The 21,878-nt window shown below is 35.9% G+C and overlaps 1 protein-coding gene across 2 annotated transcripts in view; it reads right to left on the bottom strand.

The window, feature by feature from the left end:
• RAMP3 (receptor activity modifying protein 3) overlaps window positions 1-21,878 on the bottom strand; it is a 52,696-nt gene that overhangs the window by 14,875 nt on the left and 15,943 nt on the right. For both annotated transcript variants that reach the window (XM_026033702.1, XM_026033701.1), the window contains exons 2-3: window positions 18,758-18,787; window positions 15,684-15,816 (exon numbers count right to left, since the gene is read on the bottom strand). In XM_026033702.1, the coding sequence (XP_025889487.1) occupies window positions 15,684-15,816; window positions 18,758-18,776 (152 nt within the window). In that variant the 5' untranslated portion in view covers window positions 18,777-18,787. The remainder of the gene's footprint in view (window positions 1-15,683; window positions 15,817-18,757; window positions 18,788-21,878) is intronic.

Below are 21,878 nucleotides of genomic sequence, written 5' to 3'. Positions count from 1 at the left end.
TCTTGTTTACAAAAAAAAAAAAAAAAAAAAAAAAAAGAAAGAAACAACTCTCCATTCCAAAATCAAACTAATTCATGCTAGAATGTTACTTTGAAACTTAATCTGTCTGAATCTGGTAACATGGGTCTGAATGCCAAGGAAATACTAGAGAAATGCTGAGTACTTCCAAATCTGCATGATAGAACACAGGTTTGTGAGGAAAAAAAAAAAGATTTCTGAAGAACATTAAAAAATAATGGTCTAAGAGTTTTTGCCTTCTCTGGAAAGTGAGAATTTTACCAGTATCAAATATCTTCAATGCATAGTTAGCAGAATAACTTGCAGTTCAGCAGAAAGGAGAGTATGTAGATTTATTATTTTATTCAATCTATTATCAAGATATATTTTTAACAAATAGGAATTAGAAGAGCCAATAAAGAGAAGAGCTTACGGCAAATAGGATTTTTGTAGAAGCCTCGTCTTTCACTTAACAGTTTCCAACCATGGAATATTTTTAAGGGAGAGCAGGTAATACAAAAGAGCCTGGCAAGACTATCTAACAGTAACCAAAAAGTCTGAGTTAAGAAAAGCTCACCTGTCAAGAAACATTATTTCCTTCAAAGAAGTGAGAGACTGCTGCTAGAAAAAAAATCTCTTTGATTAGCTGACCTACTAGTTGATGGCCTTCTCTCACTATGCATGGGAATAAAAGAGTGCTTCAACTGATGAGTAATGTCTCTGTAAAAATAGAGGTCTACAAGCACAGCAGCCAATGGAGATGGTAGCAAGAGCAACATTTCTTGTTAAACAAAAAATAAGAGATATAACTCTTTCTTCAGAGAGAACTAAGAAAATGAAAAGAGTTGTTGGGGGAAGGCTCTCAGGCTTCTGCCTACTTCAAGAATCTCCCGGGAAGTCACATCTCACATAGGCTGAAGGGCCTTTGTGCATCCACTTAAGTTATTTTGCCTCTAAAGCTGAAGAGATCCTGAAGATAACAGTGTGTTTCAGACCTTCATGTGCACACCTGCAAGGCTGACATGCAATTCCTGTAAAAATAAATTACAGAATCTTCGCAGTTTCACATAGATTTTGCTTCAAATGAGTTGATTTAGGTGGAGATTTATTTTCCACTCTGCATTTTGCTTTCCCAAATGCTTGACGAGCAGCAAGGCTTCATCCATGTTACTAGTCTTTAACACTGAGCTCTAAATACTCCAGTTTGCACAGAGTTATCAAGTAGCTCTGTCAAGATCCATGTCTTGTTTTTCCAGTTCTCATCAGATGCCTTTCCTGTTTCCATTTATCCTTAGTATCTCACTTTCCTGTTGTCTGGTGCAAGCTTACCAACCTTTTCTATGTGAAGCTATGGTATCTTTAACACAAACTTCCCCCTCTTTTTCAAAGTAATATCTGAGTGGTCTCCAGCGCAGTGCAGCTCTCAAATAGTCATTTCCAGCCTCTTTCCACACAGCTGAGCCAAGTGGACACACAAGCAGAAAACATTGGCTCTTCTCCAGATCAGTATTACACAGCTAGGAATCCCAACAGCAATTCCAAAGAGGCACCTGTGAACTCAGTCATCTTTCTAAGCAAAAGTCAAAAACTCAGAGAGGGAATAATAAAATAAGTGGGAATCCTTTTCATTCATTTTAGCTTTCATTTAAAAACAATAGCTTCAGATCCTATTTTTAAAAAGATATCAAAGAATCATCTGGTGGAATGGAAACTGTTTTTAGACTCTATTTAGCTTGAAGTAGAAAAAACCCTTTAAAACTCCACAGCTTCATATTTTAAAGAGGAAACCAGGAAGAGAAACATATGATGATATCCAACAGTGAAATATAAATCACATGTCAAAAAGGTTTATTCTTAGAGAAATATTAGATATTTCTGGTGTATATGCATAGAGTGAAAAAAAAAATTAATATATCAAAATTGGAGATTTTGTCTGATTATTCAAGGAAAAACTAGTTTCACATACACAGATAAAATGTATTTGTTTGGGGACGGGAGCAGTAGTTGTTTTCTGATCCAATCAGAAATGAAATAATGACAGTCAAGAATCAGGTGACTTATTATAGATCTTAAACTTCAAATCATATAATTTACTAGACTGTTAATAAACAGATGATTTACACAGTTTTAATCAACAAATATATTCTAAAAGATTCCAACCTATCCCTTGATTATTCATAAACAAGAGCAAAATTCATGAAAAATTATCCATAGAACCAGAGTAGCAATAACATTATGAGAACTCAACGAGCAGCATAAAAATCTGATGGGGAAGTACATATACATGTAAGTACAATGTTATATCTGAACATGAGTTTTGAAGGTACAGTTGTACACCTTAACCTCCAAGGAAGATATTTTTGCTGTTTTTTCAAGGGTACTTAACATAAACCCACTAGCAAATACTTTATAGAACAATAATATCATTTTGATGTTATCCATATTTCCCCTCCAGTTATCACAATCTCTCCCCACTCCAGTTTATTTGAAGTGCAAGAAAAACAGTTACTCATGGTAGTAAAGAGATCTGCCTCCTTCCTAAGCAACTTCATGTTGCACTGAGTGGCTTCTCTATCCTGTGCTAACAGCTCACACAGACTGAGGCAGATTGCAGGACCAAAAGTTTCTTCCCCTTCTCCATCTTTGATCAGGCTTACTTATAGATGAAAATAGATGCACCTACTTTTGTATCTATCTTCTTATAAGTAACATTAATACCTAACACCTGTATACTACACATCCATAAAGTTATGTATTAGGGGTATGTACTTCCCAAGAATATAATGCAAAAATACACTTCCTTTGTCCTTTCTATTCTTGTTCAGACATTCTGCTCCAATCATGGAAAAAAACCTTTATTTTATGAAACCGCTATACCCTTGGTATCATTTTTCTTAAGTATTTCAGCCACTTATTACATTGTCATCAAGTTCATGAGTGAATCTATCACCTTCATTTTGCAAACTATCGAATACTCTGAAAAAGGTGACTAATCTCATTAAGAATGAAGAACACCACATTTCTCGTCTGAGAACTACTTTCTAACACTGAATTATATATTGTTCTGCAAGGGCAAATAGAAATGCAAGAGCCTTATCAATCAATGTAAAATACTTCTTTAAAGTATCATTACATAATAAACTTTTATGACTGAAACAAGGCCCTGAACACAGAACAAATGGGTAGTATTAATTCATACCTCTCTATGCTGTCAGCAGTTAACCACGTGACTAATACCACATGTAGCTTGAAGCAAGAAAATCCATTTTTTTCCTCTGCTGAGTTAATCTGGGTTATTATATATTCATGGTTGATTCACTTAGAAAACAAGAACGTAGAAACTGTCTTGCAATGCAAAACAGAAAAACCACAGAAGTTTGTATCAAGTACTCATTTTTATAACATAGATTTATTTTCTTTTTCATTTTCGCTCCCCTAAAAATAAACTGTGCTTGATCGTTGCATCGCCTAATGGATACCAGTCCATCAATTATGCCATATTATTTTATCACCAAAACTTTAGACAAACATGTTACACATTGCTTATATTTAAGTATGATCTTTCATAACACTCTCCGCAAAGATTGTTTTCTGTTACTGATCTTGCTATAATAAAATTCAAACAGGCCCTGCAAATTGCTGAAAGGGCATACTAGCTGACACGGGGGAAGTTTCATTAGGAAGTGCTTTCCAGCATCAGTCCTAGATGCTTTACATTTTCTTTGCAAACAGTTCTACTGATTAGGATTACTATATTGTTCCACCCCGAACTATTAATTAGTTTGGTAAAGAAAGCACCAGAATACTGGTCGAGCTCTGCAGGTGCAAGCTAATAACAATTAGACCATCTATGGTGGCAAACATAACCATGCTTTGTAGCAGTCTGGGTAATACAGAAATACAAATGGTGACTTCTGACCTTAACTTGACCAGTATTGAAAACCCTCACAGTATCTTCAGAAGGAATTACCAATATTTACAGTTGTGACCTTTTGGTAAACAGCAAGTACCAGAATTTGCTTTCTTTTTTTTTCCCCCTCTCTCTAAACAGTGACGAAATAAATGTAACAAATGTTAAAATTTTGGGGGGAAAAAAAAACACACACTTGAGCAACTGGAATCTGATATTAAGAGCTGATGAGCTTTCAGTTATTAGTGATGAAGAGGTCTTTTTTTCTTCCTTGCTCAGTAGCAAACTCAGAAGATCCTTCTTGTTTCTCATATTAGTTACTAGTTAAACCGTTTACAAAAACTTGCAAAAATCTAAGTAACTGGAAGAACAGGAAGGTTTGATTCCTCACTAACCTTGGAGAGACTGAAAACAGGCATCAAGAGAACCTGTTTTGACATGATACAGTCATCATTATCACACTGTCAGACTGAGAGTCTCCACAGTTTTAACAAGAAAGAAACAGTTATCTTAGAAGAAGAACAAACTGCAATAATTTTCTTTCCATTTCTCAGAAGCAGTATCCTTGACTTAAGGCTTCTGTAGACTGGAATTACAACACGTGTTGTGCTATAAATAACTAAAAACATTGTTTTGGTTCATTGAATCTGAGTTTTTGGGATCTCCCATGTTTAATTCAACAGACTCCCAAAAGATTGTCCAATATCCCTTTATCAGGGATAATATCCCATTCAGGTCATTTAATGGAGCCCCAAAAAAAACTCTTCAAAGCTTTCTAAAAAAAAAAAAAAAATTCTCAACATTTGAACCTACAAAATCCATATAGCTATTTCTACAACATGCTGCAGAACAAAGTGATGGTCTGCATTTATAATTAAAATGGTCTGTAGGTTTTGAGAGATTCACAAGTAGCAATGTTCTTAAAACAGCCTTAAGATTCAGAAGTCATATTTAGAATACATCACTAAAAATTTAATATTCATAAATGTTTTTATTACATTTCTACATCCTATAATGCAGCAATAGCAGACCAATATAGGTATGCATTACCATAACTTTGTACTAAAGATTAAACAAAAACAGAAACGAGTGTCCAAAGCCATATGTTTATTTAGTCTCTCACCTTGAATTATCAAACTTGGATTTCATTTTCACAGCAAGGACTTCTATAAGAAAACTGGTAACTGAATTCTATGTAAACCAGGAATGATGAGGGTCGGAGATAATGAGCGAAGAAGGAAATCGTGAAGTGGGTGGGCAAGAGATTTGGGGGGTAAATCTAAGCCGAAGTGCGCTCTTCATCAGCAAAATGGGGCTGAAGTGGAACTAGCTCGAGTATTACCTGATGGGATGCACCCTCAAGTGCTGAGAGACCTCCAAGTGTCATTGGGAAGTCACTCCATATTTCAGCCCCTGCATCTATTAGGATGAAAACAATTATGTGGCAATAAATAGACTACTCGTGCTGTTGGTCTGATAAATAATTCCGGCCTCTGAATTCAGCCGAACATACTCTCATCTGTACAATATAAAACTAAGCAGGTATATTTGATGTGATGATATGAAGGATTCACCTGAAATGCCACGTGTCTTAAGAATATTCTAACCCAGCCTCATTCAGGGAAAAGCTATATCTTACCATGAACTTCACATTTACTTTGTAGCTGTAATGGTTAATTCCAAGCAGCAGGTGAACGTACATAATTTCATCAAGGCCCAACATTGAGCAAATTGGTGAGATTTCACAAGCAGTAGGGTTCTTTTATTTTCAATTTTTAAAATAATAGATGGCAAACATTATTCCTCTTGCAATAATGGTATTGTCAGCCACCAGCATGATGGCAGCACAATTGTTCAAATATGACATTCTTGCCATTGTTTTACTTGCTAGCACCTAACTAACTTATAAGCAGCTTTGCTTTTGAAATGAAAAGCATGAATCACAGAGGGAAAATAATAGGTTCTTGGGGGTAATTAGAACCAGCCTGTGTTTGCCACTGCTGCAAAGCCCTCTAGGAGTTCTTAGAAGGATTTTTTTTAATACAAAATTGCTGAAAGCTTTAATATTTGAAGAGGTGAACACAAGTGAGGTATAGAGAAAGGATAAAAGATGAAAATTTATACTTAATTGAGAGTTTCAAAAAGACAGCTACTAAAATTATAGGGGAAGCTCCAAGGAAAACAGATGTCAGGTGGGTTCACTATGCCAAGAGTGGTTGGAAGACCCAAAAGGAAGAGGAGGCAAAGTCCTTCTCAAAGTCAGCACTGTTCCTGACATGTGCAGGATTCATGCTCTAAGCTTCACCACACCCAGGAACAATTCTAGGAGAGTCTGTAGCAAGGTAAGTGTTAAAATTTTGGAGAGAGGAAAAAAAAAGTTATTCTACAAACACATACAGAAGATCAATAAAAACGTTACAGAAAATAATCTGGAGACCAGGCAACAACAAAACAAGCTTTTCCTGTGCAAGCATGTTTCTCATTCATGATTTTGTCTAAGTCGAAGCACAACCACTGTACTAGTCTGCCTACTTGAATGTACCTGCCTACACAGTTTCTTACTTAAATACCTGCCTACACAGTGCAAATACACATACATGTCCCACATGGCACATACAACTACCTGAAAGGATGTTGTAGTGAGGCAGGGATCAGTCTTTTCTCCAAAATAATTACCCACAGAACAAGCAGAAATAGCCTCAAGTTGCATCGGGGGAGGTTCAGGTTAGATATTAGAAAAATCTGCAACACAGTAAGAGTGGTGAAACACTGGAACAGGCTGCCCAGGGAAGTGGTCACCATCTCTGGCAGGGTTCAAGAAATGTGTAGATGGGGTGCTTAGGGATGTGGTTTAGCAGGCTTGGTGTTGAAGGGCTTACAGGTGGACTCAATGATCTTGAAGATCTTTTCCAACCATAATGGCTCTATGAATCTATGGAGAAGAGTGGAACTCAATTAATACCACTCTGGATCTGAAATCCTTGTGTGCCAGCTACTCAGAGGTACAGCTCCTGGCAGGCCCACTTGGACCTCAGGACCAGTAGCTATCCTTGCCTGTTAACTAGATCTGCGCAGTCAGACGGTCTCGCTAACCTGAAAGGCATGGAGGTGTCAGATCAGGACCAGCACTCCACACAGAAAGGAGCACACTGCATTCAGAAGCTCATCTTTATTAATACCTTGCTGCTTTTTAACCAAACTTCTTTTTGGTTTCCTTCTGTCTCTCATGACAGAAAATCACATGCCAAAGCCAGAATTAAGGCTTCATTGCTAATGTTAAAAAAAAACAAACCAAAGTTTATTTTTTTAAATAATGTGAGATAATGTATGTCATAAGAGGAAAGAATAGTCTGCACATCAACCATAGCCTCACCTGAGCTACAAAATAAACCGACTGGTTTCTCCAAAACTGTCACAGTACCTTCTTCTTCTTCTTCTACAGATGTTCAGATACTAACAGCTGGATGCATTCAACGATGAGAATCTAGATCAGATTTCCCGCGGCAGTCAATGGGGAAGAGGAAAAAAAGACTATACAACTGACCAAGAAAATGAGTCAGTTTTGAGGGCTCTTAAAACACAGTCAGCCCTCAGAGGTTATCAGTTCAAAGATTTAAAAATGAGAGACAAACAATTTAATTTTGGCTTGCACTGCATTTCTTTTACAGTTTACTTTCCAACTAATTTTAATGACATCTGGCTTTCTTTTCTTTAACATTTGACCACGCTCCTCTGCAAACTAGTTACTTTTATAATTAGTTTATTTTAGTTAGGTAAAATTGTAACACAGGCAAAACTCCCACTGACTTTAAAATTGAGTAAGAGTTTTAGGATATTTTTTCCAGAAGATTAGATCAATTTTGGCTCTAGTCATGCATATCTTTTTGTTAATTTCTGTTTCAAATCTTGAACATCTGCACAGAACATGGGTGGATCTCCTTCATCACTTTCAGTATGAGTGAAGCTTCCGTTTATATAATTCATTTTGGGGTAAACGGTTCTGGAAAAGCTACACTAAGGCCGTACAAAAAAATAAAATGACTGATTGGCATGGCAACAAGTTTTCAGATTATTCTCATAAAACAGAATTCCAACAGATACACAAATACTTACAGTGATGTGAATCAACTAGGATATACAGCTAGTATAACTGATATGGATTCAAATTTAAATGTGTATAAGAAATAAAAATTCTTACATCTTCGAAGCATTAAAGAAGAGTGCTACATAGCCATTCACCCACTGCAATAAGAGATGATCTGAGACACAAAGACAGGCTGGAAGAGATAGAAGAAAATTCACAGACCACAGGAAAAAATGTTACAGTTTATTCTTTCACTAAAACAGAGAAAGGAAGTTCTTCTTATTATATGCATTACTCTGCCAGAACTCCCTTCCAAAACTTAAATTGCCATTTCACTCTCAGTCTTTCAATTCACAGCTATTGCTTGGCTGTCAAATGCAGACTGATTGCCTGGGAGTTCCCCCAAGTAACAGGTATGTGACTTTACACACTTGCAAGATGACTGTTGCATTAGCAGTGTAGCCTTGAAATAACAGAACATCTCACAGAGAGACAACTAAATCAGAGGACAAAGATAACAGCAAAACCCTGCATTTCTCAAGTTCAGTCCAATAGTAGACATATTCTTCTAGGGCTGGTCTCTCCCTTAAGGGATTGATTATTGGACTCAAACACTGGGAATCACAACTCAGCGTTATTTTTTTATATTTTGAATTATTAGCAGTTATTGCATTTATCACATTAGCAGCAGAAAAGCATGCCATAGTTTGCTTTGTTCCCGTGAGAAATTGGTTTGGGGATGGACTCCTTCAACAAAGATCTGCAGATTGGCACGGTCTGTGGTCACTCCAGTCAAGACAGCATGACCAGATGTGTGAGGATACCACTGAATAAATGTGCAGCAGGAGAATAGAAGTACAGAACACGCAGGTATCCATTTCTCTTAATTGAAAAGCATATCCCGAAGGAAAAGTACTTTTGGGCTTGCTGCTCCTGAACGTCATCAGAAGGAAACTGGTCAGCTCTATTCATACATAGAACAATGCTCTCTCACTCTGTATCACTGCCCAGAAACAAGCAGTATCATGCCTGTTTTTTCTCGATTTCCTGATATATTTGCTAGAGCAGGGTCATATTCTTTAGTGGCATTTGATGTCCAGTGCCCCCGGCACGCCGTGTTCATCTTTTGATCAGTCAGAATCCTAAATTAGGTCATTCTGGCAGTTTATTTAGAAGAAACCTTAGAAAAGAAGATATACAGGAACACAGAGTGATTTGGATCACATGGGAGTGTGGACTTATTTAGATGCAACATTGGGAAATGAAACATTGTATAAACTAAAATATAAACTAAAATATAAACTAAAATATAAACTAAAATATAAACTAAGAACACATAACATACATCATACCAGTCACCCTGAGAAGAACTTAATATCATGTATAGGTTGTAGAATATCTATCCTTGGTATTACTGGTATTATTATGTAGCTAATGCAATAAACATTCTGACAGAAGAAAAATGATGAATACCCAGCAGGATTAGAGAAAAAAATGCTAAGTCTGAATATAATATTAAGAAAACTACCACTAGAACAAACACTCAATTCTACAGTGGACTCTGTTTTTCAAAAGAGCTGCTGAAACTGACAAGGGTAAAATAAGCCTGAAACAAAATATTATCATGAGAGACTTTGCAAGATTTATCTTAATTTACTCCTCCAAAAAAGAGGAAAAAAGAAAACAGAGGGGGGAATTTCTAGTAACAATTTTACTCTATCAGGGGAAAGGTAGAGTCACAGCAAACTGAAATTAGGCAAACACTGAAATAGAAGAGAAATAAGACATGCATTTTCCTCTAACTGTGAAAGCAGTTAGCATTTGGAACACTATACCTCCACAAGTAATTGATTAGCATTCATTTGATACCTATAAATTTACAGTCAATGTCTTCCCGTAACTAATTCAGACATTCTTACAGGTTGTAAGATAGTGATTACTGGGTGAATTCTGTGGCCTACAGTATTCAGAAGTGCAGACTAGATGACCACAGCCTGACCTCAAAATTACTGAAATGCCAATCAAAATAGTCAGAAATGTTTGGGAAGTGCTAACATGGAATATAGAGGAGACACTGTTGCCTAGGAGCAGGCCAAAGGCTTAACATGCAACTCAGAGCAAACCTTAGCACACTGCCATTCTGTATTTCCATGAAGGTAAGGGCAGCAAGAGGCTGAGCGACTTGCCTGGGGACTATTTGTTCTACCAAAACTGTTTCCAAGCTCTAGTTAAAATTATTTGGAAAATCCTTTCATTAGCCTGTAGTTGAAAACGATCTATGAAATTACAATAAGAAACAAAAAGGAACAGGCAAAACTGCTCTTTTGGTCCCCTTCCTTGAAGGAATTAATAGCTGGCCTCTTAACTACAGTCCCATTATAACCAGACCCAGTCTTATCACATAGGGCATGATGAAAAACGTCCTGATGGCTAATAATGGTCTTGGGTATGTGGACAGTGGTAAAAAAAAATGCAGATTTCATCTACTTAGAAGCTAATAAATATTAAGAACACAATACATTAATAATAAAAACATAACATGTTAGGAATAAAAAAGCCTTCTGCAATTTTCAGTCTTCTAGTAAGCAAAAAGGCCAACTGCCTTCATAGTCTTCACCCACACTTCAGTCTTGGCTTGTTTAACCACTGCATCCTATGAGACTTTCCTGACATTTAAACTACTTAGACACATTTTAGACTTTAAGGCTATTTCTGAATAACCTGAAAGTATCAGCAAAACTATGAACAAATGATCCCTGCTCTTTTATCCATGAGGACTTTCAGACGTATTTTGAAGTCTATCTAACTTAGTTATTTCTGATTGTCCTTCATATTCTGGTGTCCAAGCATGAAACACTGAAACTCATGTTGTCTAAATGGCTCATCATATTTGAAAATCTCATTTGGACCCCAAAACACTTGAGTTTTCAAAAACTTCGACAATCTAATCTAGCAGATTTATGCCTTAATTTCCCCAGAGAAAAAATGAAAATATTATGTATATACTAATACAGAAATATTTTCCAGATAGAGCTTCTGTTAAAATTTCATGCAGAATTTTTACATTTATATTTGACTATATACATTTCTAACAAGGCCAAGAACAATTGTAGTGGCTAAAAACTGGTTTTTAGTATTAGTAGCCATACATGACAGCATCATCTGCTTAAAATCAACCAAATGGCTGCTTTTTTTAAAGAATAAAATTAGCCCTGAAGTTTGTTAAGAGTAAAGTTTAGAAACAAATAACAGAGCTGTCAGAAAAGCTGAGAGTCTAATTAAGTTACTGCAAATTGAAATCACCCAAAGCTGTCTAATGACAGCAGTGAAAGAAAGCAGATAATTGCTATTTACAATTCCACAATGAAGGACAGCTATTTAGCAGGCAAAGCTAAAACTCCTCCATAAAAATATAGTTTTGTAAAAAGACAGCTCCCGGAACAATTGTATTTTGATATAAGATTATAAGACACTTTTTTTTCCCCCCCTTTACTTACTTTGTAAGTAAAGACTGTAAGTAAATTTCTGCCGGGCAGAAATTAATTTATGAAGAATTTTTCTTCATACAAAGTTGCATTAGTTTTATCCTCCTGTTCCAAGCTGACCTTTTTTTACTACTGAAGACTTAAAATCAGGGGGAACTACATACTACCAAGCTTAACTATTTGAATTTGATTTTTTTTAAATATTTGAATTTCTTAAAAAAAAAAAAAAAGCAGTCTCCAAATATAGAACTAAATGTGTTGTTTCTACAGTATGATGAAATTTAATGATAAATTTGTCATCTGGACAAGAAATGCACGATCCCAAACAAATTTTTCTCTCTCTTCTCCCTCTTCTAAAACAGAATTTCAACACAAGTGATAGAAAAGAGTTTAAAAAAATAACTTTATATGATGAAAAAATGTAAATATTTTCCTTGTTGCATTTGGAAAAGGCTGGGGTTTTTTTTCTGGTGCTGTATATGGGGTAGAACAAACATAATTTTACCTAAGATGTTGCATTTTCATTTTACATTTCTATAAACAAATGTTATCACATTGGCAGATTTCTTCAGCCAAAACAATCTCTACAAATAGTAATTTTCTGGTAAAAGGAATTAAAATGACACAATGGAGGAAGAGCAATCAGAAAGGACCAGACAAGGTGAATTATTAATACTCTTTGAAAGTCAAGAGAACTCAAGAGACTTCCTTCACCTTTAAACATTAGAAGTATCTTCCAATAGAGTATTTCAACTCTCAAAGCTAATTTAGCACAAGGCTTGCAAAATGCTGCATCTATTTTCACCTACATGAAGCAAAGGCAGATTCTAATACTTTGATTCTTATAAGTACCCTTAACCGTACTGCCAGTAATCTCCTTAGTTGAGGATTCTTATCAGTATGTGCAAGATTATCAGCAATGAATTCAATTTTATGATTATAGCACAATTATGAAGAAGATCGTGTTGGGGGAAATGGCAGTGCTTCCTTCAAAATGAGGAAAATAATTTGCAACTAAATGTGTTCCATACAGTATTAAAAATATTGTTTCTAGTAACATCTAGAATTTAATTTAAAATATTTATTATATAAATGTAGTAGCACTTGCATCCTAAGACTTTTCTTCTCATGGTACACATATATTTATCTCTCATATTTCAGTGCAATTTCTAGCTACATAGGAGGGAGAAAATACAGGAAAATAGAATAAAAAGAGTTTAGGCATACAAGATGAGAATGGAAATCCCAGGCCCTGCTTTTCCCATAAAATGCAGTTAGTTTTACCAGTATGCCTTTAGCTTTAAAAGATAATCATTTGAGCTCCATAATATCCAAAGGCTTAATGTCAACGCTGCGACACACAGTGCTCACTTCTCTCAGGTGGAAGTTACAGTACCTGATAGCCAGCAGCTCTCCATTTCAAGCATCTTATTCTCCACTGATTGTGTGAAAGGTCACTTGCTCCTCTTTGAAGGAGTTAATCTGGATTACCTATTTTGCTCTTGACTTATTGGTAGCTCACTGGGAAATAATTTCCCCCAGTGCTGACTTTCAATTACAACGATCATCACAGAGAAGTTAGACTCTAGTACAGCTGACTCTGTTAAATCTGTTGTTTCAATATTTCTGTACAGTACAAAATCTGAAATTAGTAATACACCAAAGGCTGTACTACAACTCAACATGCACTCTGAAATCTACATCTTCTTTCTTGTGGTATCTGTTTTTCCATGTATTACAAACATTTTTTTCTTTGCTCTACGATTTGCACTCTTATAGAAACAGATATGTTTTCAGTACAGTAAGAGAATTTCAACAGCTCTGTAATAATGATATTTCCAAGAACGTGTCATACTCATTTTCCCCTTGTTCTTAAATCTCTTCTCAGATGAGGAAAAATTGTGTTGTCGAACATTCAATTTCACCATTTTCTAGCATAAGAGTATAGTAGATATCTTTTCCACCAGAAGTCCAAAACTATCTCAAAATATTTGCCAAGTGCTAGAAAATCAGAATAACACCCCTTGAGACTTGCAGGCTCTTTGCGCCCTTCTGCTACCTACCCAAGAAAAGAAAGAAGTGACTAGGAGTTTGCTCTGTTCAGAAATTATTTTGAGTACAATAGACAGAAATGCCTGTTATATTACTCAGACACATTATATATATATATATATATATTTATGTATATAAATAAGTCTGAGCCTTCAGGGCAGGACTGGGAAATTTTTTCAATGAAAGGTGGCCAACGTGCCCTTTTCAGCCATTCCACCTCTTGCAGGAAGAGGATTTCAATGCACTGTACTGATCCTGAAAGCTCAATCAAACTAGATCCAGTCATGGATTAGAGCCAGGAGCGAGAATGCATCGTCATCCTTAGGGCACAGAAGAGATCCAGTTGGATAACAAGGACCTACCTCCTCTTGCTTTTCTCTACATTTCAAGGGATGTATATAGGCATCTTTCCCACTAGTGCTGTGTGTTTAAGACTACCTTTTAAAACCTGAGTTGTAGTGTCATTCAGCACATGGAAATAAATCGTTAAGAGGCAACAGGATCTAAGTAGCTAATATTTTGTAGATTACGAAAAAATATCAACACTTGGGACAACTGAATGCAGGTGTCAGTAGCAGAGAAGCACTGGGCACTGCTGCAAGACAGCACACAGGGGCAATGCTTCATCACCTGTTGTGCCTACCGATGAGCAAGGTCAAGTCTCCATAAGCATGCAGTGATAATAGTCAGAGGACACAACCAGAGCTCATATGACACACAAGGATATATCTGGGTGTAACAGATATTATCACCAGCGTGGTGAGGGCTAGCCTGAGGCTACCTGCCCCAAAAGCAGAGTACTGCATCAGTGCAGTTTCAAATCTAGGAGGATGTTCCGTTTCAGAATGGCTCATATTTCAGCAGAGCTAATCCACTTGAGCCCTAGTTTTCTCAAGCGCCGAACACCTGCAGTTTCCTCTGATTTCAATTGCTGTAGAGGGTACTTGGCGCTTCCGAAAACCAAGCATTATGCACGAGCGTACAGGCTCTGAAGAAGCAGATGCTCCATGAAGCCAAAAAAAAATCCAAATTACACGAGCTCACATTACTGGGAGTTTCCTCCAGAACAGAGTTAGATTTGTGCAGCTTTAGGGAAAGATGTTTAAATACCTCCAGTAAGACAAAGCAAAAACAGAGATAAGAAAATAATAACGCTTCCTTCATTATTTCAAGTCTAGAAATTTTTCAGTCCTTCAAACAGGAAAAGTGGTTTTTACTCTCCCCCTGCTATCTGGCAGGCATAGAAATGAACTGCAAGGCATCAGTATAAAAGATAATTTTACATTTGGATGAGATAATTTCACAGAAGAGGTAGATTTCTGAAACTGTGCCCTAGAAAATATTATTGTCCTCTTTGTGAAAAAGAAAACAGAGAAGGAAATTGCATTGTTGTCAACAAAGAAAGCAAGGTAGGGTGATTCTACAGTCACATTGCTTTCGTGCTTTCACAGAAAAAGATGGATTTAAAACATATTTGCATAAAATATATTGAAATACAGATGAAATACAAGCACAATAAGGTGAAAGCAATACCAATAGCCACCAGGTTAATCTCCATTAACATGATTTAGTTTGTGCACTCAGAGTCAAGAACTGGGTCTCTGTGAGCGTGAGGTTGAACTGGAGGGGCTTAAGGTGCCCTCTACAGTGGGAACCAAATCCAAGAGGTTTTCAATTTATCTGGAACATTTTCCATGCTTTAAGGATAGTGGTAAACCATGGCTTTTATTACATATTGACAGAATAGCTATCCAGTATTGAATATAAATTGGTTTGAAAGGTGCTCTGAGACAAAAACACAAATGAAAGGATTGTTAATGGAATTATTAATTTATGAAGCTCTCACTTCCACTATTGTAGTAAGTGAAAGGAGAATTGAAGGCAAGTGAGGCGAACACACCTTTCACCAACTTCTAAACATAGCAAACATTTTGCACTGAGTGGGGCAAAATCTTTCCCTCAACAGAATTGCTAAATCAAACCTGGCTCGTAAGAGGAAAATAAAGACAGGTCTAAATTATTCCGTTTTAGAGGACTCATACGTCCTTACTAGGCATGTCCTTGGCATGTCCTTGGCATTTGAGGGAGACAATTTTATTAAAGGGCAGTCACTATAAAAAGATGCAAATGTACCAAAACCAAAACTAACTCTTACATGATAAATTCTGTCAGGTTACACCATTTTCGAGAGTCTACTTTCTTCATCATCTCCTCAAAGGATTTTCCACAAGCAGGCAACTTTTCTAACATGAGGGATTCATTGCAGAGATTAGACTGTTGACGTGCACCTAGGTAAAAAAAAAAAAAAAAAGAACACGTTAAATCCCACACACTGAAAGAGAAGGAGCATGAATGCATCTTTCACAAACTCATTCACATAATTTTACCTGCCACTTGAATTGCTGTAAATCTAATATTTAACTTTTTAGAGGAGTTTATATGTAAAACTAATGTTTATATAAAACAGCTCAGTATAAAATACTACATCTTACCAGATCACCTTTTAGAGAAATCTACCTAGTCATTTTTCTAATCTTACTCAATTTCTAACCTTACTACTTTTCTTTACTAAATGTGCACCATTACTTAAAAGCTAACTGGAAATAGCAGTCATAGGCTTCCCAGCCTTTACTATAGAAAGTACAGCTCAAGCAGACATGTCCCACTGGACTATCTGTATCACCATAAATATACTTTTCTGTCAGAAAGATTTATACAACTTATTAACTAAAAATTTGAAAACATATGGTCAGAATAGAGACTTCTGCTTAGTATATCCTTGAATGGAATTATTTGCCATTATCTGATCTTAATATTACAAACACAGCCATAGGAAAGGAATTAACCTTGCCATGAGCAAGCCTGTACCTTTTGCAGTATGTAATGGCAATGGTACAACAATATTTAGAATCTAAGTCAAATGTCTATATCCAGCCCACATCTGAACTGGAATAAAATTAAAAATCTGTCAAAATTTTATTCTGAGTGAGGTATTTGGTTTTGCTAAGGCTGAAACATTATCTTTTGATTAGGTAAACCGATTTGGAATAAGTCTTCCTTGACCTTTTTCATTTCCATTATTTTGACTCTACTTCTACATGCAAAATGTATACATTCTGGATAATACTAAAATTTTATTACAGATGTAGTTATTAACATATTTAATATAATGTCTAAATTAAATTATTACAATAGTTAAAATATTAACATTTCTTCTTTTTAATCTAAAGGAGATCTGAGGGGAAAAAAAATCCATCCCCACAAACCTAGAGTCCTAACAAATCTGTATACCAAACAATTCCCTGTAGAAATTCTGTTACTTTTAAGAGATATGCGAGGAAAACCAGACAAATTTGTCCATGTCAAAGTCTGTGGAGAACCAAGTCTTGTAACAATTTTTGAACCAACATTTTTTATCTATCTGCATTACAGAAAGGAGATATTTCTTTTGCTTATATCAGTTGCATTTTGAGTAGGATCCTGTCTGCTCAAAAGAGCTGGTGACTTTGTTGCTACCTGATCTTCTTCGTCTATTGTTCCAGAGAAGCTAAAATCCTGCCTTCCTCTCAGGCAGGGAGGAGCTGCTCTATGCCTGTCCTTTTCCAAACTCTTTCTCCAGCATCTAAAAGTTACCTCATTCACAGCTGCTATATAAATAACAAGTGCTAACAATCTGTGGCTGTCATTCAGGAAATTTTACTGCAAAATTAAGGTTCCTCCCAACTTTTCCTCCCTTCCTATGTTCTAATTCCATGTTGTGTTAGAAAAAAAAAAAAAAAAAAAATGAGTGAAGTGTGTCTTCATTTGATGAGAATCCAGATAGAGCCCTCGATCTCAACAGGGTTCGGCTCCTTATTACTTAGTCCAATAAACCCAGGCAAGATGATTGGTTTCAGACTTCTTAGCATGATGCAGTTGTTGATTACAAACTGGAATATCTCCACTCAAAATGAGATGTGTGATTGTAAAACAGCACCAGGTGCACATTACAGTGCTTAATCCATGAAGGAGACTCTTCAGAGCTCTTTCAGAGCTCGAGCAGGAGTGTCTTGCCAATTTAATTCAGGCTATAGCAGCTGATTGTTTTAGCTGGAGAGATCACCGACTCAGTAATGTCATCTGCCAACTAAGAGCATCTGATCAACAAAATACTTTGCTTTCAAACACTTTCAAACAACAGCTGGACTGCAACTGGACAGTCTTATTTCATATCCACAACTCTAAGTCTATTATTCCATACTGGCTACAAATCTCTTCAGGCCTACAGCAGATTAACTGGGACCATCTAAATAACCCATTACTTCTAACCCTGCCTATTTTACCATATCTCAATGTCGGTGCCCATGGCTGATACTAAGACTTCAGCAACATCAGAAAAATTCAGAACTACAATTTATCACCAGTAATAGAAATGGTAAAAACTAAAGTTGGGGAAATGTAATTTTGTCCTTTGGAAGTTAACATGATAGTTAAAAAAAATGAATATGAAAGTGTTCCCACAAATTTATCTAGCAGTCATAATTTATACCTTTCAATAGCAGATGGGCAAATGAACATTAAAATTGAGCAGAATTAATAGATGTATGCCAAATATTATAGAAGCATGTCCTGTAACTTGAATTCTGCAGGGATGCTTTTAAAAAATTTAAGCAATGCTGGCTGCCCTGGCTGAGTAGTCTAAATAACAAATTATGACTTGATTTATAACCCTATAAATTCAATAGAATACAAGCTTGTTCTCATTACAGAATGTGCACCAACTATTGACTCAGCAGGGTGTTTAAACGGATTTTCCATGGCCTTGGTATTTTTGGTTGCATTTCTTCAGAACTTTAATATTTTTGAGGGCTGGAAAAAAAAGTTCTGAAAGATTAAAAGCATGACTAGTATGATAAAGATTTGCCAATGTGATGACATAAGAATTTCTAAAATGCTAGACAACATTTATGAAGAATTCTTCAAATTTATGAATTCATTTTGAATAATTTACAAATTTATGAATAATTCTGCAAATTTTCCAACACTATTGAGACTTCTCTTTACAAACACTCTCTTAACCACTTTCTGTTCAAATAACTAGTGGATAGACCAATTGTAAAATATGCATGAAGTGTGACCATTTGAAATGAGATAGAATGGAAGTGCTTTTTAAGTAGCTATCATGAACAAAACAGTATGTTTTGGAACCAATATTCCAATGTATGTTGGAACTTTAGAGGTCAGGCTTACCTGTTAATCCAAGTGTCATTAGACCATTAACTAGGGGGAAAAAAGAGATAAGAGATTGGTTAGATATCTTCACTTTATTCCATAATGATTAAAGTTAGTGCAGATACAAGCAAACTTGAACAAACCTCATGTTTCAACAAAACACTTTGTTTGAATATTAGTTTCATTTTTAGTAGAATGTGGTTTTTGAATTGAAAAAAAAGAGCATTCAGAGAAATGTTTCTTTTAAAACTGCTTTTTATCTATCTTTTAAGCAGATGAGTCATGTAGACTTTCATGGGTGTGTCCACATCACTGTTTTTTTTCCTGTAGTTTCCAAAGTTAAGGATTAGAAATAAGGGAAGTTTTACCCTAGTTCAAGAAGTAAACAAATTCACATGAAATGTAGGTCGATTACACATTCTAAAGTGCAAAACAAATCCTTTTCTTATTGAAATTGAGCAAGCACAAAATCAAAAATAAATAATGTATACTCTATTCATTTGGAAATGAATACAGTGTGTTTTATGTCCTCCATCTTTCCTTAGTGAATTCATAGATTTTGAATACCATAAACTCAAAACCCTTAAATGTCTGATATGGAAGTTATACCAGTCTCCTAATGGAAACATGGAATATGCCAACAGAAGGAGTCTTCTAATTAGCAGTTTGTAGTCCCTCCAGATGGAGGAAATTAGCAGCAGCCTCCTGTCCAAGTGGAGCTGCAACCACACTTAGCATTTTGCAAACACAGCTAAGAAGGATGTGACTTCAATTATTTTTTGATCTCCTATTGAAAAAAAAAATGCTGGCAAATCTTTGCAATGCTAACATTGTATCAGAAATAAGGAATTTCACACAGATGGGTACCTCCTGCTCCTTGTTTATACCCTATGTGTCACTCCAAGAAAATAAGCCAAAATATATGGAATAAAATATCAGCCTCAATTACACTGATCTAAGTCCTGCCTTCAGTGAAATATGCCAAACTACTGATTGAGTTAAGTGCAATCTGTTGTGTACATACATCTGTGAAGAATTTAGATCCCCCTAAGAATATATTTTCCTTCCAGTCAAGCACTAATCTCTGTTATTTGTAATGAACCTGAATAATATACTGAAATTACGAAGAGCAGGAACAGGTGTATGAGAATATTTTATTGCATTCAAACAAAAGCTAAAATTCCATTATACACTCTGATACTCTTGTAAATAAAGCAACTCTTTTTCTTCAAAATTATTAGCTATTATACAAATAAATACACTTGAGTCTCTGGATAGAATTTTTTTTTTAATCTGCACTTGAAAATCGGCTTCATTAATTCCATAAAACTGAAGGTGGGATTAAAAGTACACATTCAATGAAGAAGTTAAAACCACGTATTCCAAGAAAAGTTTGAGTGCCCAACCACAGATGCTTCATTGATGACTGCAGAGTGCATCTGGAATTCTTATTCTATGGGTTCCCGCCACTGATCTCTAAATACTTTGTAAATATTTCTGTCCTATTCCTCACAAGACCACTGAGAGGTCAAAAAAAAAAAAAAAAAAAATGTCAGAGAAAGAGATGAAGTTACTCCTCCATGATCAGGGAGCCATGATCAGCCAATACAGAATAAACAACTCTTGATTCTCAGATCGGTGTTCTTATCGCAAATTCTTCTAGGCAAAGGAAAACATGTTCTTTGCATTTTCTGCTCTGATCAAAACAGAATAACACAGGATGTTTCTTACCTATCTGCAACCAAAAGAGTGCAAATATATTCAGATAAGGGTAAGATAATCATACAGGCCATCCATATCACACTCACCCCTCACAGTGGTGTCAGATATTCAACTCAAAACGATTGTTAACAACAAACCATTTCTGGTCATAGTAGTTTACACAAAAAGCAGGACTTTTTGGTCATCTCTTTTAAAAAGGGGCAAGTCTGGTGTATTTCCAGTCCATTGAAATGTTTACAGCATCACATCTCATTAGAAGAAGCATATGAGTGTGAAGCAAAGAGCAGTCACAGCTGCTAGAAGATGCTGTCCCGATTCAATAATAAGCAATTTCCAAGCTACATTTCCCTGCATTTGTATCTGAACCAATATTTGAGGGTAAAGAAGAGGCTCAATTTAACTGTGCCAATTGCCTGCAGGCTTAGGCATCTTAATACCAGATCAGAGCAACTGCCTTCAACTTTTATTTATCTTATACACATTGTAGTAGCAGGAATGACTGCCCTTAGCATCATGTCAATAGGATACTAAAGGATGAGCCAATTTAAAACTGGAGCAACTGGTACAACGACAGTGAAGGCAAGAAGGGGAAAAATGGGTTGGCAAAGGTATTGTAAATGAAAATAAAAGATAAGCAAGAGAGGAAAAAATAACACAAAATATGAAAACCAAGACACAAATCAAGCTTTTATTATCAGCTAACTCCACAGTCTTGTGCATGAAAAAAAAGGAAAATATTATCCAGATATTTACTGCAGCCTCTGCCTAGCCTGTATTCTCCTTTTGTGATCAGAAACCCTCCTGACATTGAAAGGGAAATTCAGAATGGCTTACAATAATATGTAAATCTACCATTGAGATGCATGAGAAGGAAGCTTTTGTAATTTACTCAACTACTGTCTTTAAGTTTCACTCAAGTATAGTGAAACTTCTGCTTTCCGTAAGATGTGTAAATATACCTCAATGCTTATTTTCCTAATATATTGTTTTTACACATTATTGTTTCTTTCCCACCAGAGGCTAAACAGTTGTATTGAAAGTGGTTGCACCTGCTTAATAAATCTAAACAGCATTTGATTGAGGTGTTACTTTTGTATTATGTTGTTACATGTTCTTCAAAACACTTTTTAATAACTATTTTGAAACCCTGCACACCAGAAGAAACTACCAGAACATTATTTTCACAGAATCACAGAATCACAGAATGTTCAAGGTTGGAAGGGACCTCTAGAGATCACCTAGTCCAACCTTCCTGCTCAAGCAGGGACACCTAGAGCATGTGGCACAGGGTGGTATCCTATTTTCCCTTATCTGACCATTTCTTCAGCAGGCTACAATTGATGGCAAGATTGCAAGGCTGCAAAATTTCCTCAGAACACAGACAGAAAGTCTCCTTGTTTTTACCTGACCTCCGCAT

The sequence above is a fragment of the Nothoprocta perdicaria genome, unplaced genomic scaffold (genome assembly GCF_003342845.1).
Source record: "Nothoprocta perdicaria isolate Ctin4 unplaced genomic scaffold, notPer1 scaffold_131, whole genome shotgun sequence".
Taxonomy (NCBI): Eukaryota; Metazoa; Chordata; class Aves; order Tinamiformes; family Tinamidae; genus Nothoprocta; species Nothoprocta perdicaria.
This window is presented reverse-complemented; position numbering and strand designations above follow the sequence as displayed.